The sequence below is a fragment of the Stegostoma tigrinum genome, chromosome 17, assembly GCF_030684315.1.
Source record: "Stegostoma tigrinum isolate sSteTig4 chromosome 17, sSteTig4.hap1, whole genome shotgun sequence".
In the NCBI taxonomy this organism is placed as follows: domain Eukaryota; kingdom Metazoa; phylum Chordata; class Chondrichthyes; order Orectolobiformes; family Stegostomatidae; genus Stegostoma; species Stegostoma tigrinum.
In genome coordinates, this window is record NC_081370.1 from 53,604,317 (window position 1) to 53,622,378 (window position 18,062).

General features: G+C 39.0%; 1 protein-coding gene across 1 annotated transcript in view; it reads left to right on the forward strand.

Moving 5' to 3' along the window:
* Window positions 1-17,427, forward strand: part of mettl15 (methyltransferase 15, mitochondrial 12S rRNA N4-cytidine) — a 118,182-nt gene extending 100,755 nt beyond the window's left edge. The window contains exon 5 of the mRNA XM_048545702.2: window positions 12,857-17,427. Coding sequence (XP_048401659.1) covers window positions 12,857-13,293 — 437 coding nt within the window. The 3' untranslated portion in view covers window positions 13,294-17,427. The remainder of the gene's footprint in view (window positions 1-12,856) is intronic.
* Window positions 17,428-18,062: the final 635 nt, after the last annotated feature.

Here is an 18,062-nt window from a genome sequence, read left to right on the forward strand (position 1 = left end):
ATGCTCTTGCTCTCGAGGGAGTGCTGTGAATGTTTACCTGGATGATTTCTGGGGATGGCGGGGACTGAAGTGTGAGGAGAGACGACTAGATTCGGACTGTTTTCAATGGAGTTCAGATGAATGAGGGTGAATCTCTTAGTTATAAAATTCTAACAGGTCTAGACAGGGTAGATGCAGGGAGGATGTTCCCAATGGTGGGTCTGTCCAGAATCAGGGGTCACAGTCTGTGGATTTGGGGTAGACCATGTAGGATGGAGATGAGGAGATATTTCTTCACCCAAAGGGTGGTGATCCTGTGGAATGCATTACCACAGGAAGTAGTTGATGCTAAAACATTGAATGTATTCAGGAGGTGGCTAGATGTAGCCCTTGGAGAAAATGGGATCATAGGTAATGGGGGAATGCAGGATTAGTCTGTGAGTCAGATGACTAGCCATGATCATGATGAATGGCAGAGCAGGATTAAAGGGTCAAACGGTCTCCTCTTACTCCTATCAGCTATGTTTCTATGTTTAAGTGATAGCTTAAGTAACTTCACCAAGCTGAGGCTATTTCTAAATGTTGAGAATGTTTGATGAGAAAAAATATAAATTAAAAAGTATACATTTGAACATCAAAAATGACCTGCGTTACTCTCTCAAAATGACCTATCTAATTGGAGTAAGGTACACACTAGACATCGTCACTTGATGTCACCAGAAACTGAAATATGTTTGTAGGAACAAGGGTCAGCCAATTAGCCCCTTGAAGCCATTCCACCATTCAGTGAGCTCCATTCCTTCATTATTAATGAATCCTGGAGCTCCTTTTCCACAGCACTGTAGATATATTTACATCACATCAACTACAGTGGGCCAAGAAGTTGATCACATCACCTTCTAAAAGGTCACTAGCATTAATCATTAAACACTTCCGATAATTCCCATTTCTTATGTGCAGCTCATGGTGGCCATCAAGATGAGTAGTTGTAAGGTGGGCGTGAGCCCTCATCAGACTGTAGGTCATGCCAAGCTCGCTACTTATGCTGAGCTTACAGGAGGTCCTCAAAATGGATTGCTGTGGAATAGCAGCAGAAAACATGAGATTTTTGTAGGTACCTCCAAAAGCTCTTGTACACCAGTGGAAGGAGATTGGAGGAGTTTGTCTCTAATATTGGTGCCAGGATGTCTCAGATCTGATGTTAATAACAATCTTGTCAGCATCCACCCCTACTGATAAACTAATTAAGAAAGAGGGCATGTTTTTAAACTATTTAGCAAAAGAAGCAAAGGCAAAGTGAGAAAAAGCTTTTTACTCAACAAGTAGTTAGGGTATGGAACATACCTCACAGATGCAATTGAGGTAGTCAGGAGAGCATTGAATAACTGAATAGATAGTGGTTAAAGGGGAAAAGGCAGGTGATTGGCAATAAACTAAAATGCAGATACCAAGACGTGATGGACCAAATGATCTCCTTATGCATCGTAACAACTGTTTGTTAGAATTTGGTTCAATTACTAAGCAAAAGAAATAACAATGACATAAAGAAGTGAGGTGTGATTAACTGTTCTTGACACTAGCCAAATTTGACCACATTTGGCAGCAGGAAGTCCTATCAAAACTAGGATCAGTAGAAATCAGGAGGAAAACTCTATTCTGCTTGAAATCATACCTAACACAAAGGAAAATAGTTTTGATTGCTGGAGGTCAATCATCTCAGTCTCAGGAAATCACTGCAGGCATTCCTCAGGGCGATGGTCCAGGCATAATCATTTTCAGCTGCTTCATCAGTGAGCTTTCTTCCATCTTGAGGACAGAAGTGGGGACATTTGCTGATAATTGTGCAGTGTTCAGCAACATTTGCAACTCATTCAGTACTGAATAGTCTGTGCGTATGTTCAGCAGTGCCTGGTCGCTACCCAGGCTTGGACTGATATGCAGTGTGAATCTTTCTTGCTGTGTAAGTTCAGTGCGTCATCAGTGAACTCCCTTCCATCATAAGGGCAGAAGAGGATATGTTCTGTAATGATTGCATTGCTTAGCATCATTCAACCTCCTCAAAAACTGAACAGTTCATTCCTGAATTCAGTGGAGCCCCAATATCGGACAGGCTCATGCTGATAAAATGATGAATAGTGTTTACACCATACAAATGCTGGGCACTCGCCATCTCCAACAAAAGAGAATCTAATCATCTCCATTGATATTCACTAGAAATATTATCAATAAACTCCAACAACCCCCCCAACCACTACCAGTACCAGCATTCTGGGGACTACCATTGAACAGAGACTTAACTAGACCACGCATCTAAATGCTGTGTGAAGAAGAGAGGTCAGGGCTAGAATTCTAAGGCAAGCACCTCTTGAAAGTCAGAAGCTATGCAACACAAGTCAAGAGTGTACAGGAATACATTCCACTTCCCTGGATGAATCTAGTTCCAATAACACCCAAGAAATTAGATACCATGCAGACAAAGCAACCCGATTAATCAACACCCCAACCTGTTGCCTTAAAATTCATTCCCCCCTCTATCACTGCTGCACAGTGGCAGGAGTGTGCAGCATCTGCAAGATGCACCGCAGTAACTCACCAAGGCTCCTTTGACAACACTATCCAAACGGGCTCCCCTTCAAGACTTGAATTATTATATCACATTATCTTCACGCTCATTGGATCAACAGTTTGGAATTCACTTCCTGCCAGTACTGCAGTTACATTATCCATCACATGACGACAGTTCAAAATCATAGCTCATCACCACCTTCTTGAGAGCAGTTAGCAAAGGAAAATAAATGTTGGCCTTTCCAACAATACTTGAATCCATTTGTTAACCATTTGTCTAGTTTTTCTTTGAAATAACAAACATAGCTGCATATGTCAAAAAAAATTGAGTCCTGCAGGTAATGCAGGTATTTTCCATCAAATGTTGTATCATGGAAATAGGCCAAGCCGTACAACCAGCTTATGTTACCATTTATCTGACCCATAATCAGAAAGTTCTGATCACATCCTCTTTACCCCATCACTGAACTCCTTCCTTGCATGTGCTTAATAACTTTAAATTGCTTTCCAAGTGGTTGATTCATATAAATCAACAGGGATCATTTTTAAAAAGTCAAGACTAAATGTTTATGACTTTTATATAGTTCTGGTAGTTTCATAAATCATCTTGGATGTCTTTCTGCACATCAGTTTCTTAGTTGCCAGTTTTCCAGTTTATGGTAATTATTCACATGCTTGTCTTGAATCAGGAATGGTGACATCAAACATGGGAGCCCAATGCATCCCAGCTGAGTTCAACTAACTCCACATGCATCAGGGTTTGAGGCTGTAATTTTCCTTGTCATTGTGTATCCTACTGTATAATAGTGACTGCACTTCAAAAAGTACATTATTGGCTGCAAAATTCTTTGAAACAGCTGGTGGTTGTCAAAAGCTGTACACAAATGCAAGTGTTTCTTATAGGACTGAAGTACTCATAGAACATAGAACAGTACAGCACAGAACAGGCCTTTCAGCCCACGATGTTGTGCCGACCATTGATCCTCATGTATGCACCCTCAAATTTCTGTGACCATATGCATGTCCAGCAGTCTCTTAAATGTCCCCAATGACCTTGCTTCCACAACTGCTGCTAGCAACGCATTCCATGCTCTCACAACTCTCTGTGTAAAGAACCCGCCTCTGACATCCCCTCTATACTTTCCTCCAACCAGCTTAAAACTATGACCCCTTTCTGCCATTTCTGCCCTGGGAAATAGTCTCTGGCTATCAACTCTATCTATGCTTCTCATTATCTCGTATACCTCAATTAGGACCCCTCTCCTCCTCCTTTTCTCCAATGAAAAGAGACCGAGCTCAGTCAACCTCTCTTCATAAGATAAGCCCTCCAGTCCAGGCAGCATCCTGGTAAACCTCCTTTGAACCCTCTCCAAAGCATCCACATCTTTCCTATAATAGGGCGACCAGAACTGGATGCAGTATTCCAAGTGCGGTCTAACCAAAGTTTTATAGAGCTGCAACAAGATCTCACGACTCTTAAACTCAATCCCCCTGTTAATGAAAGCCAAAACACCATATGCTTTCTTAACAACCCTGTCCACTTGGGTGGCCATTTTAAGGGATCTATGTATCTGCACACCAAGATCCCTCTGTTCCTCCACACTGCCAAGAATCCTATCCTTAATCCTGTACTCAGCTTTCAAATTCGACCTTCCAAAATGCATCACCTCGCATTTATCCAGGTTGAACTCCATTTGCCACCTCTCTGCCTATCTCTGCATCCTGTCAATGTCCCACTGCAGCCTACAACAGCCCTCTATACTGTCAACGACACCTCCAACCTTTGTGTTGTCTGCAAACTTGCTGACCCATCCTTCAATCGCCTCATCCAAGTCATTAATAAAAATTACAAACAGTAGAGGCCCAAGGACAGAGCCCTGTGGAACACCACTCACCACTGACTTCCAGGCAGAATATTTTCCTTCTACTACCACTCACTGTCTTCTGTTGGCCAGCCAATTCTGTATCCAGACAGCTAAGTTCCCCTGTATCCCATTCCTCCTGACCTTCTGAATGAGCCTACCATGGGGAACTTTATCAAATTCCTTACTGAAGTCCATATACACCACATCCACAGCTCGACCCTCATCAACTATTCTGGTCACATCCTCAAAGAACTCGCTGATTAAACTTTTTCATCAGTAGAAATAATTTTGGAAATACATATATTAAAAATCAGCAATATGAAGTATAAGCTAAGGGACGTTTTTCTAAAACTATGCAAAGCACTAGTCAAACCATGGCTGAAATATTGTGAACAGTTTTGGATCCCTTATCTAAGACATTGGAGGCAGTCCAGAGAAGGTTCACTAGGCTGGTACCAGATTATGGAGGGACTATCTTTCGAGGAAATCTGTGGAATTCTTCACCACAGAGGACTGAGGCTGGGCCATTACCTATATTCAAGGCTCAGGTCGGTTTTTAATTAGTAAAGACATCAAGGCTTATGGAGAAAAAGCTGTAAAGTAGCATTGAGGATTATCAGACCAGTCTTGATCTCATTGAATAGTGGAGCAGACCTGACAGCTGATTGGCGTACTACTTCTCATATATTATGGCTTTATGCGCTGTTAGCTATCCTCTTAAAAATGATGAAACAGACAATAAATGCTGAGCTTGCTCACAACATCCCATGCAAGAAAATGATGGTCTGATTAGCAAGTTTGCAGATGACACTAAGATTGGTGGAGTAGCAGATAGTGAAGGGGACTGTCGGAGAATGCAGCAGAATATAGATAGATTGGAGAGTTGGGTGGAGAAATGGCAGATGGAGTTCAATCCAGGCAAATGCGAGGTGATGCATTTTGGAAGATCCAATTCAAGAGTGTAAATGGTATGGAAAAGTAAATGGAAAAGTAAACAATAAATGTAACAGCCGTGGGCAAAATTGATGCACAGAAAGATCTGGGTGTTCAGGTCCGTTGCACCCTGAGGGTGGTAATGCAGGTCGATTAGAGTGGTCAAGAAGGCATACAGCATGCTTTCATTCATTGGACGGGGTATTGAGTACAAGAGTTGGCAGGTCATGTTGTGTAGGATTTTGGTTCGAGCACATTTGGAACACTGCAAACACTTCTGGTCACCACATTTCCAAAAGGATGTGGATGCTTTGGAGACAGTGCAGAGGATGTTCTCCAGAATGTTGCTTGGTATACAGGGCGCTGGCTATGAAGAGAAGTTGTGTAGATTAGGATTATTTACATTAGAAAGACTGAGGTTTGGGGGACCTGCTTGAGGTCTACAAAATCATAAGAGGTATAGACAGGGTGGATAGCAAGAAGCTTTTTCCCAAGAGTGGGGGACTCAATTACTAGAGGTCACAATTTCAAGGTGAGAGGGGAGAAGTTGAAGGGAGATATGCGTGGAAAGTTCTTTATGCAGAGGATGGTGGGTGCCTGGAACGCATTGCCAGCGGAGGTGGTAGAGTTGGGCACGATAACATCATTTAAGATGTATCTAGACGGATACATGAATGGTCAGGAGCAGAAGGATACAGATCCTTGGAAAATAGTTGACAGGTTTAGATAGAGGATCAGGATCAGCGCAGGCTTGGAGGGCTGAAGGGCCTGTTCCTGCGCTGTAATTTTTTTTGTTCTTTGAAAAATTTGCAAGCTAATCTTAACACAAATTTTAACAAAATAATAGCAAATAATCTTGTGTTCTGCTTTCTTGAAAACCTGCATTACATGTTGCATTGCCATAACATGAATGATGATTCTTCCAGCTTCTTAAGTGATTATCACAATCAGTTTCCACTTTTTTCAAAAGTCCAGGTATTGCAAAGAAATATGATTAATATTATCATGCTCTTATTTATTTCTGTTTTCTTTTTATTTGTTCTTAAACAGAAGCTGCCATTGGCGTCATCACTGTCTCTGGGGAGTTACTGAGCCAGTATGTGGGAGGGAGTTGAATCAATATGCACAGTTGAAGTCGGAGCATGCTGTGTTTATGACTTTCTGTCTATTGATGCGTAGCTTCTAAATGTTGTATCAGTAATTCTTCCCAGTACTAGGAGCAGAATCTGAATTCCCGGTCACAGCTTCACTTATCAGCCCGTATTTAGTAATTCAATTGCCCTCAATAAGGAAACAGATATTTGCTGGACTGATTGAAAGGCTGAGTGCTTTGTGTTTGCTATCATAGCTGAACTCTGTTTTTGGATTGTGGCAATGCTGGGGAGGGCAAGGGTGTGAATGGTTTGGAGATGAGGAAGCAACAGGAAAGAGACTGCAACGTCCTGGTAAGCAGTCCTCCTGTTGGCTATTATGAAACAGATTTGGTGAAGCAGTGAAGAAAACCATATTCTAAAATTTGCACCCTCATGATTGAAGGAGAATAGATTGAAAACATAAAGTGGATAAATATAACCTTAAAAAATTGAGATCCATAACTTGCAGAATATTCCATAGTTTTGTTAATCGAACATAATGGAATGATTATACAAGCTACAATGTGTTTATGTTTTAGAAAGGAATCAAATATATTCATAAATATACAATTTAATATTTTTCACTCCAATCTGAATTGAAATCCAGTGAACTTGAAAAGCAACTTAATGCTAATGGTACTGCTAAATCTAATAATCTAAAGAATCACAGTCAGGTTGGAAGACAAATGACAGTATTGAACTACTCAGGGAAATTTAAAAGTGATTAATTTATTAATTTTCTCACGTTCAAATGTCAAAGACGATCTTTGGAATTCTTAATGGATTTCAAAGGCAGCTGAAAACCTGATCTCCAAATTAATTTCCCTGCTGCTTTCACTGCACCAGAATACCTTTGTGAGCTGCAGCAGAGATATTTTATTCATTCACAGGATGTGTGCATCACTGGCTAGGCCAGCATTTATTGCTCATTCCTAATTGCCTACAGATTGCTGTGCGTGAAGAGTCACATGTAATCCAGACCAGGTAAAGATGGTGGCTTCCCTCCCTAAAGGACATAGTGAACCAGATGGTTTTACTCTCAATTAGTAATGTATTTATGGTCATTGTTAGACACTCAGTTCCAGATATTAACAGGCTTCAAATTCCACCATCTGCCGTGGCAGAATTTGAACCTGGGTCTCTGGATCAGTAGTCCTACAATAATTCCACTAGGTGATTGCCTCCCCCAAATGGCGTTTATTCTTAAAATTTGCACAAGGTTTTACATAAATCTAACTCAAGATTACTTACCCATTGCTTCCTGGACTGAATTAATGTTTAGAAGGCCTGGTTTCAGGGACTTGAGAGACTTAATTGCTTCAGATTTTTGAGAGTGCAGCACATTGTGGGTATTATTTTGTAACAACTGTTTCACTTGCTGCAGCCCAGGCTAAACCATTAAGGAATTATAAAATGCTTCCCTCTACATTCTGTAGGCTTGAGAAAATTCCGGTGCAATTTTATAGTCTGAAACTGTGGAAGTCATTTTTCAAGCCATTTTTAAATTAAATTATTGTTTGATGTTTGAAAATTCCTTTTTATAATTATTCTCCTGTCTTTGGCTCAAGAAACACTTACATTTTTGAATTTGTAACTCTCAAAACCCGTAGAATTTTGAGCCACAAGAACCGTCCCCTTTGTAATTCTAAAATATAAATAGAGAAAATTATTTGGAATAAAAGATCATGAAGAGGTTTTGTACTTTCACACCTGAGATCAAACATTTCATGTCTATGTGCAGCTGCATTATTTTACCAATGTTGCATCGAAGTAATATATTCTCAGTTTCAGAGTTTTATAGCAACTTAAATGATGTTGGATAAGGATGCAGAAACAAACACACTCCTTGCTTCAACATTGATCTATGTACTGACAACAAACAAAATGATTATTTTCCACTCAGTCCAACATTCACAAATCCATTCATTATTTTTAAATTAATAAAATATGAACAGGTTGTAGTTACACAAAAATGTGAAGTTGTAATTTAAACTTTTTGTAAAACCTTTCTAAAGCACAACCTTTCATCTTGAGAATATTCAAGCTTAAGAACCCCGTTCAAAATGGGGTTTTCATGAACAGTGGAGTTTTTAAGAAACGTTGTCTTGTCCCAATAGTGGCTATAATATGAAATATTAACTTTCGACTTGCATTGTCTAATTTTAGCATCTGAGACCTTTATATGCTAAAGTAGTTTTTAAGAAGGAAGAAACAGGGACATAAAATGGCCACAGTGATCACCTGGCCACAGATTGAGGCAAATTCAGGAAATCAATGTGGAGTAAACAATTTGTATGAACTGAAATAACCATTTTTATCTAAAAAAAATTGAAACTAGTCAATAGATTGAGGTGTCAAGAAACGCACATCTCTTGCTTTAATCTACACTTACGTGAAAGGTTGCATGTATTGGACATGAAAGGGTTGTCTCCAGCAGTCCAACTTGGAAAAATGATAGAGCCAGACTTGGGAATACACTAATGAGTCATATTTCAGTCGCTACTTGGCAGAGCAGCAGACAGGAAGAAAATGGATTGGTTACAGGAAGGGTTGGAAGACTCTCTCTCCTCCCTCTTTCCTTCTCATATGTTTGAAAGCTAGTGCTGCGACAAAACAAATCATAGAAACTATTGTTCACTGGAACTCAAGGATTGTACAAATTTTGCTACAACTTAGGATACAAGCTATTAACTATCATGGCCTCCAGTTCAATTGTAAAAACTCAAGGAATACAAAATTTTCTAAACTCATACCCATTATCTTCCTCAAGTAAAAACTGCAATTTCTGGAGAAGTTCAGTAGGCCTGGCAGCAGAATGGAAAGAAAACAGAGTTAGTGTTTCAAATCTGGTGACTCTTCATCAGAACTCTATATCTTCCTATTGTACTAGCTGCTCCCTCCTTTTAAGTCTTTACATCTGTGCATGCGTGCATTGGATTTTGCATTTTATTATTTTTCAGTTAGATGGTAATAAAATTCCTCTTTCATTCCAGTCTTCATTTTAACTGTTACTACATTTCAATCGAAAAATGATAAAACTGCAGAATAAAAAAATTAAAAATCTTTGTCACAGCCAACCAAAGGGATTAAATAGATTGGAGCCAATTCCCTCTTCACCTGCATGTGACAGTGATGTGGAAGTACCAGTATTAGATTGGGCTGGATGAGGTTAGAGGTCACATGCCACCAGGTTATAGACCAGCAGGTTTATTTGAAGTCACAAACTTTTGGAGTTTGTGACCACAAACTTTACCTGACAAACGGGCTATGAAGAGAATGAATTTCTTCCAAGATGCTGTAGGCACAAGAGATGACCTATATCTGAGCCAGAATCTGAGGAATCTGACCTGGTACTAAAACTCCCCAGTAGGAGCTAAAAGAAAAATAACAGGCCTGTGTGCTTGAACTCAGAGGGGGAGGGATGTCGTGATTGTAACAAGGTCAGCCAGATGGACCTCAGATTAACAGCCCCAATCAGGGAGCCATGGCTGACAGGTAAAAACAGAAATGTCAGACACACTGACACCCTGGGCACTGACTCTGATGAGGCTGTACTGTAGTCAAGCACTTTACCATGTGTTTAAAAAAAAGGGTGACAAGGTGACAGGATACCAGCCTCTGTGGAGTTATCTCACTCATGTTCAGCAGTGTCAGCCAGGGAGAGGTTTACAGAGTTTCAAACAAACCGGTTAAATTGAGTTAATTGAAGTAATAAAAACAACAGTAAGCAACAGACAAAAATGCTGTAAAATGATGGCAGTTCAGGATGGTGAAGTCAGACACATCCATCAAAATGAGAATGTCACTAACAGTATTTGGCAATCTGGCTTTGAATGGTGGAAACCTTCATTGAAATTTCTGAGCACTGATTTTATTTGATTTATTGTAATCACACTTATGTAAGTACAGTGAAAATCTGTGTTTGCAGATCATAGTAAGCAAAGGCGTACAGACCACAGGGCACTTAAACAGAGTGAGGCATACAGGTTATACTGCACTGGAGGTGCGCCAAGCAAGATTAACGTTGTTTTATATGCTCAGTAATAAGGGGATGTGCTGTAAAACAGCATGGGAAATCTTTAGTAGAGCACTTTGTACTAAACAGCAGGTTTAAGAAACCAATGAGGCCTGCAAAAACTTTTACTATAACTATTTGAAAACACCTGCTATCCTAGAATGAGGATCTCTGTGTCAGGCAGACTGAGGTTCATCAATTACACTGCCATTGGACAGATAAAACAAGGAGTTCCTGCGTTCAGAATTCAGATGTACTCGCTAATAACTTGTGTTGTCATGCAAATAAGAAAATGTAAAATTTCTATAGCATTTGAGTATTTAAGAGTTTTGTCTGTGCTTAAATTTAAAGTGGTGATACATTTTAAAAGAAGTTCCAATTAGAAGAGATAGCAGGAACTGCAGATGCTGGAGAATCTGAGATAACAAGGTGCAGAGCTGAATGAATACAGCAGGCCAAGCAGCATCAGAGGAGCAGGAAGGTTGATGTTTCGGGCCTCGACCCTTCTTCCGAAGTTCTGAAGAAGGGTCAAGGCCCGGAACGTCAGCCTTCCTGCTCCTCTGATGCTGCTTGGCCTGCTGTGTTCATTCAGCTCTGCACCTTGTTATTCCAATTAGAAGAGCTTGGTTCTGTATTGAAATGCTTAATTGTTTACTTAACTTTAAAGCTAGTAATTGCAGTTTTGTTTTAATCACATTTTGTTTTCTTTAATATACAAAGAAGCACAAAACAGAATGTTGTTTTATTCTGTATTACAATCATCTCATTTGAATGACCAAATTTAAAATAATGTATTGACAGTAAAAATTATTAGTGTTCAAAATGTAGCGCTCTACAAAAGTTCTACATATATGCATGAATTTGTACGTCTCTTTAAATTTTGTTGCACGTTTTGTGTTAGTTAACTGAAAAGAATTGTCACTATCAATAAAGTAACTTTATTGTAGAACAGTTTGTGTTTGACTTTATGAAGTTCAATGAGTGTGTATTTCATCCTTACACCGCTGCTTTGTTCTTGTAGTGTAAAAGAAAAATTGAGTCTGTCAAAGTAGCTTTATCGTGAGTCTGTAATTGTCAGATCACTTCATGACAGACATAAAAGTGAATCTGTCACATTATTGTGAGCTGCCTTCAAAATAAGGGAAAATAAACTATAAGAACCCACCATTTATGTTCTGCGTAATCTGCTGATCTGAAAATATCTGTGCAGGAAGGAGGCAGTTGTGCTTTAAATTAATTTTAACTACCACATACTTCTAATTGATAGGCGATGCAGTCACTTTCCATAACTCCACTTTTCACATCCGGAAAGTGGTCTTGTTGCTAATCTCAAAAACTGAGTGGAATCACAGGCATTGAATGGTTGGAGAATGATTAAGTATTCTAATTCTAAATTCTAAACAAAGACACCAGAAACAGACTGATAGATATGGCAGGATGGAAAACATACACAGTAGGATTGGGAGTGTGTGCTCTCTCTCCTGCATTTTAAATTTGGTTAGCATTTTAAACTCAGCATGATGTTATCATTATCATTTTTGAACTACTCAGTATGCCATTAGATAGAAAAGTTGACTGCAGTATGACCCATACCAATAAAACTAAATGTGCAATGTATTTAATTGACAATATGTCCAATCTGCATGTTGCATATTTTAATCATTGCTCGAAATAAGACATGAAGTCGCAGCTCTTCATCTTGAATTCATCAGGACTTTCTAGGGGCACAAGAAACCAAACTTAGAAGGGGAACACCAACTTTTAAGTATGAGAGGAAGGTGTTAGTTTGATGATTAACATGGAGGTGCGGCAGGAATTGTCAAACTCAGTGACTAAGCACAACCAGTGATAATGGGAACTGCAGATGCTGGAGAATCCAAGATAACAAAGTGTGGGGCTGGATGAACACAGCAGGCCAAGCAGCATCTCAGGAGCACAAAAGCTGACGTTTTGGGTCAGCTGTTGTGCTTCTGAGATGCTGCTTGGCCTGCTGTGTTCATCCAGCTCCACAGTAAGCACAACCAGGTTGGTAGACACTGATTGGCCAGGGCATTGCCATAGAGAATGCAGAAGGAATTGACCGTGCCCATAACCCTTTCCTCAATGACAAAGGCATGATGTGTGGACTAATGCCTTTTGCCTGTCTAAGTCTGCTTAATTTTGTCCAATCCTGCCTGATGAGTGTGAGACAAAATACTTTGATTTGTGTATAATTGACAATGTTCTGTGCTAACAAATGATTAATTATATTTTGTTTCCGAAGATGTATCATGCATGGATACCGTGCTCTTGTTAAATTAACGTTATTTGAACTTTGCTTCATAAAACATGATTTTTTTTCTTCTTTCTATTTCCGGGTGTCACAGGAGCATTTCCAGCAGCAGCAATGTATGCACGTAAAGACCTGCTTCAGAGACCTGCACATGTAGCAACCAAAACGTTCCAGGCCTTGAGGATTTTTGTGAATGATGAATTGAATGAATTGTATAAAGGACTTAAAACAGCTCAAAAATTCTTGAAACCTCAAGGCTGTTTGGTTGTATTAACATTTCATTCACTTGAAGACCGCATTGTGAAACGTTTTCTCCATGGCATTGACATATCTGAGGAGCCGAACCAAAGTGCAAGGCAAAAGATTAGACAAGGACTTAGAAGACAGGAAGAGGATGGTTCATTCCACCCTGAACAGATGACCTTGAAGTGGTCACATACTCAGAAGAAAGTGTTGACCCCGGCCCTGGAGGAAGTTCATGAAAATCCTCGTGGACGTTCTGCAAAGCTTAGAGCTGCCATAAAACTGTGACAGTCAAGTTTGAGAGTTTTCTTAATATCCCAAGGCCAACAGAATTTGACACAGAGGTGTTTTTGTAATGTTCTGCGAAAATGCTGATAAACAAGGATGTTATCTCATTGTCGCTGGTATAAAAATATTAATAACAGGAAGGTAGAGATTTAGATGTGCTTGAAATTGTATGATTGTCATTTTTGACTCAGTGGAGGAATGGATGCCTGCCAAAGCAGTGAGTTAAACATAGGCCGTCCATCTCTGGAAGATCTGCCGAAAACTGATTGGATGAGTCACCCAAATTGCAGGTCTGGTAGTACCAACCAATTGACAATACTTAATAATGTCCCTGAACAGTCAGTAGATGGCTGTGCAGGAAAATGGCAACGTCTCATGGTGGTGCACTGAGGGAGGGGGATATTCTTCTTGGATATGGGCTCAGAACTTTTTTGGGGCTGAGAAAAGGGGCATTGCAAGACCCAACCTGAGGGGATGTTGACATCTGAAGTCCAAAGAAAAATAGTTCCATTACTCACATGAACATCCTTAACCTTTCATTTTGCAAAATTTGCCAAAAGAGTCCATAGAATGGGTCGCATTCAAATATTAAGTGCTTATTAAAGATGTAATAAACTTTTGTATCCATGCAAGTGACATTGGTCAGTGATCACTAAATTAGTGAAGCATGGAAGTTTGGCAAAGCATTGTTTTGTGTTGCATATCTCTGGGATCTCTCACAGCAGGTAGAGATAACTATATGCAAACAGACTTCTTTGGAGAAAATGCTGATGAATTCAGAGATTTTCATTGGCTTGGAATATTTTAAAATGTAAACTGCCTCTTAATGCATGCCTCGACCCTTGGTCAATTATGTTATCGCTGGAACTTGTATATTTAAGATAATATGAATGTGCTACCAGATTTTTGTTCACAAGTGTAAAAACTAATAGTTGTGAATTTTGTTGACACTATACCTACAGAAGTTTCATGGCATTAATTTGCTTTTTTTGTGTGTATCGTGCAAGTGTTGTTTATTTCTCCTTTTTTCCACATTCTGGATCTTACAGTTTGAAGGACAGAAAGCTCTCTATAGATGGCTCTTACTTTGATTTTTTTTACTATTTTAGGAAGTTCTTGGCCTGTGCTGGACATGTTTTTCCCTCTTCAAAATAAATGTTGAAATTCTTTACATATTTTACTTAAAGCAAGTTCCCTGCAGGCCTGCCTACTTAGTCGGTAAAGCATAAGGCATGCAATTTCAGTGTTGTGGGTTTGAATCTCATGCTGGTGCTGTTTACCTAAACTCTGTTAGGTACATTGAGGAGGGTTTTGTAAAACAATATGTAGATAGTCCAACTAGGAAAGGGTACATATCAGACTTTGTATTGAGATCTTCCAAGATCTCCCAAACCTTGCCATTCTTATCTTTAATCCTCATCTGCCTGTTCACATAATCAAAGCTTTGGTGGAGGGATGTTTTGGGAACAATGATTGCAATTCCATATGTTTCAAGGTAGTTGTGGTTAAGGATAAGATTGATTCTTTGAAACTGCTAAATTGACGAAGGGCTAATACAGCAGCTTAGGCAGGAACTGAAGAAACCATGTAGGGGGCGGCTGGTTGAGGATAAATCCAAATCTGACATGTAAGAGTCTGTCAAAGGTGATGAGAGTTCAGGACCAGCATGTTCATGTGAGGATTAAGGATAGGAATGGAAAGATTTGGGAGATCTTGAAAGTTAAGCCACCAAGAAAAAGGAAACATATGTAATGTTTACAAAACTAAAATGAGACAAAGCTTTTGAGCAGTAAAAAAAGAGGAAAGAACTTAAAAAATGAGATAAGGCAAAAAGGGGCCATGAAATCCCCTTGGCAAGAAAGATTAAGGAAAATCCCAAGGTATTTTATGGGCATATAAGGAGTAAGATGGTACCTGGAGAAAGGAGAGATCCACTCATGGACAAAGGAGGGCATTTATGCTTGATGCTAGAGGAAATGTGTTAAGACTTGAGTATTTCACTTTGGTTTTCACCAAGGAGGAGAATGTGGTTGATGATGAGATTAGAGAGGAATCTGTTGATAGTCTAGGGTATGTTGTAGGAGTTGGTTTTGGGTCATGAAAAACATTGAGATCGGTATGTCCCCAGGGCCTGATGATAACTATTCCAGCATATTGAGGGAAGCAAGGGAGGAGATAGGTCCTTGACAGAGATCTTTGTATCTTCTTTGTATTGATGTTGGTACTGCGATGCGGCAATTTATAAAACTTTTCACTGTATTTTTCATGGAAAAGTATATATGACAATAAATTTCCCTTCTATTCTTTAGCTACAGGTATGGAGAATAACTAATGTTGTTCCTTTATTTAAGGAGGCAACAGGGATAATCCAAAAAATTAAAGGCTGGTGAGTCTTCCATCAGAGTTAGCCAAATCATTGAAGAAGATTCTTAAGGACGTGATCTATTCATATTTGGAAAATAATGGACTTACAGGGATAGTCAGCATGGCTTTGTGTGGAGGAGCTCCGTCTCAAAAATTTGATTGAGTGTTTTGATGAAGTCACAAAGATGATTCATGAAGGTAGGGTACTGGATGTTGTCTACTTGAAGTTTACTAAAGCATTTGACAAGCTCTGTGATAGTAGGCTGGTCCAGAAGATTAAGTCACATGGGATCCATAGTGAGTTGGATACAAAAGTGGCTTGGTCATAGAAGATAGAGGGTAGCTGTGGAAGGTTGTTTTTCTGACTGAAGGTCTGTGACCAGCCATGTTCTGCACGCTGGGACCTCTATTCTTTCTAACATATTAAATGACTTTGAAAGTTGAGGTAGTCTGATTGTATGTTTGCAGTTGATACAAAAATTTGTGGAGCTGTGAATTGTAAGGAAGGTTGTCAAAGGATATATAGCAGGATATAGATCAGTTGGAAAGTTGAACGGAGAAGTATCAGATGTGGTTTAATCTGGTCAAGTGTGAGGTGATGCATCAGGATGGGAATTTCAAATACTAGGAGGTATAGGTTTAAGGTGAATGGGGAAGTTTAAAGATGTGCAAGACAAGTTTTAGTTTACACAGAAGGTGGTAGGTGCCTGGAACATGCTACCAGGAGTGCAAGTAGAAGCTGATACGATAGCAAGGTTTAAGAGATATTTAGACAGACTTGTGAGTAGGCAATGAATAAAAGGATGTAGACCACCCAGATTAATGGGACCAATTTAGAATAGCATCGTGGTCAGCACAGACATGGTGGGCCAAAGGGCCTGTTCCTGTTCTGTGTTGTTCCATGTTCTATAAATGTGGAGAGCAGGAAGACCTGATGCAAAAACAATGTCAAGTCAATGTAAACAATAAATTCCCCATTATAACTGCAGATTACCATAGTAATAATGATAATGTTCCTAAAATTTATTTAGAACTATTTTCTAGCATATTATGTGTTAGAACCAAGAAAGGAGCAGGCCATTCTACATGTCAGTCATACACAACAAGTCAGACTTAGTTAACAATCTGACAGAAAGTGAGTATCTTGTAAAGAGCGGCTGTATAAGAGTGAAATAAGAAAACCATAAACTAATGTTATAATTTAAAGTAACACATTCTTCAATAGGAATAAGAAATAAACAGAACTGATCTGTTAATGGATAAGCCTATGACCGGTGGGAAGAATTCAAAGAAATGTTTAACACAAAACAAGACCAGAACATGCACAAGGCACCATTTATATAGGTCAGCACCTGTGGTCAACAAATGAGCAAAAGACATGCTAAAAGAGAAAGCTTACCTAATTATAAGAGAAACACAGAAACTTTGGAGAGCCATAGAAAGCAAATAGGAGACAAAAGAAAGTAAGAATTGCACAAAAGGAATATTAAACAAAACTTGAAAATGACATTAATGCTACCCCAAAATCTTCATTAAACAAATTAGAGGATTGCAGTAGAGAATGTCGATTAAAAACATATGGGTGTGAAACAACGGGCAATAGGGAAATGTAAAGATTACTAAGTTAACTATTTATATTAACTCAAAATTTTGGACAAAATACCATGGAGCCAAAATGTTAACTGGAAAAGATTATAGCTTTTAAACAATTATTCAGTTTAACATAAAGCAAAAAATGTTCTATCTCCAACTATAGAGAAGATAGATGATTTGTGCTCACATTTTTAAAAATAAATTTTGCTAGAATATGTTGTGAATTAAACATTTTAAACCTTCAAGATTGTGTTTTATGATGATTAGTTGTGAAAACAGACCAACATTGCAGATGTCTTATTTGAGTACTGAAAGCTGGGTGATTTTTCAACTTTTAGAAGCTTAGTCCTGTTTGTGAAGTGACGGAACTATTGAAATACTAGGCATCAAATGATATGATCTAATGTACATAGGGATGCAAACCTTAAAACAGAAATGGAGAAGCTGTTTCATGTCTAACAATGGCCCTTTTTCATGTTTGTTTTGCAATGAGGGCTCAGTGCAACAAGTGGTATTTCTTTACACTCCTCTATCACCAGCCTCAGATGAAGAAATTCAAAGGATAGTTAACTTCAATTCAAAACAATCCAAGGCTAGTCCAAACATAACTGAACCAACAAAAGTTAAATCAGAAAGTGCCTTTTGTTTACTGCCAAATATTGCTAAGATGTACAAAATGCACATGTGACAAGTTTGTTTTTAGGTTTGTTTACATTCTGTTTGATGTGGATGGAGCTGAACAGAAAAGAACACAGTACTGGATATTGATTCATGAGTCATCTGAACTCAGTGTCTACAAACTGACTTCTGTT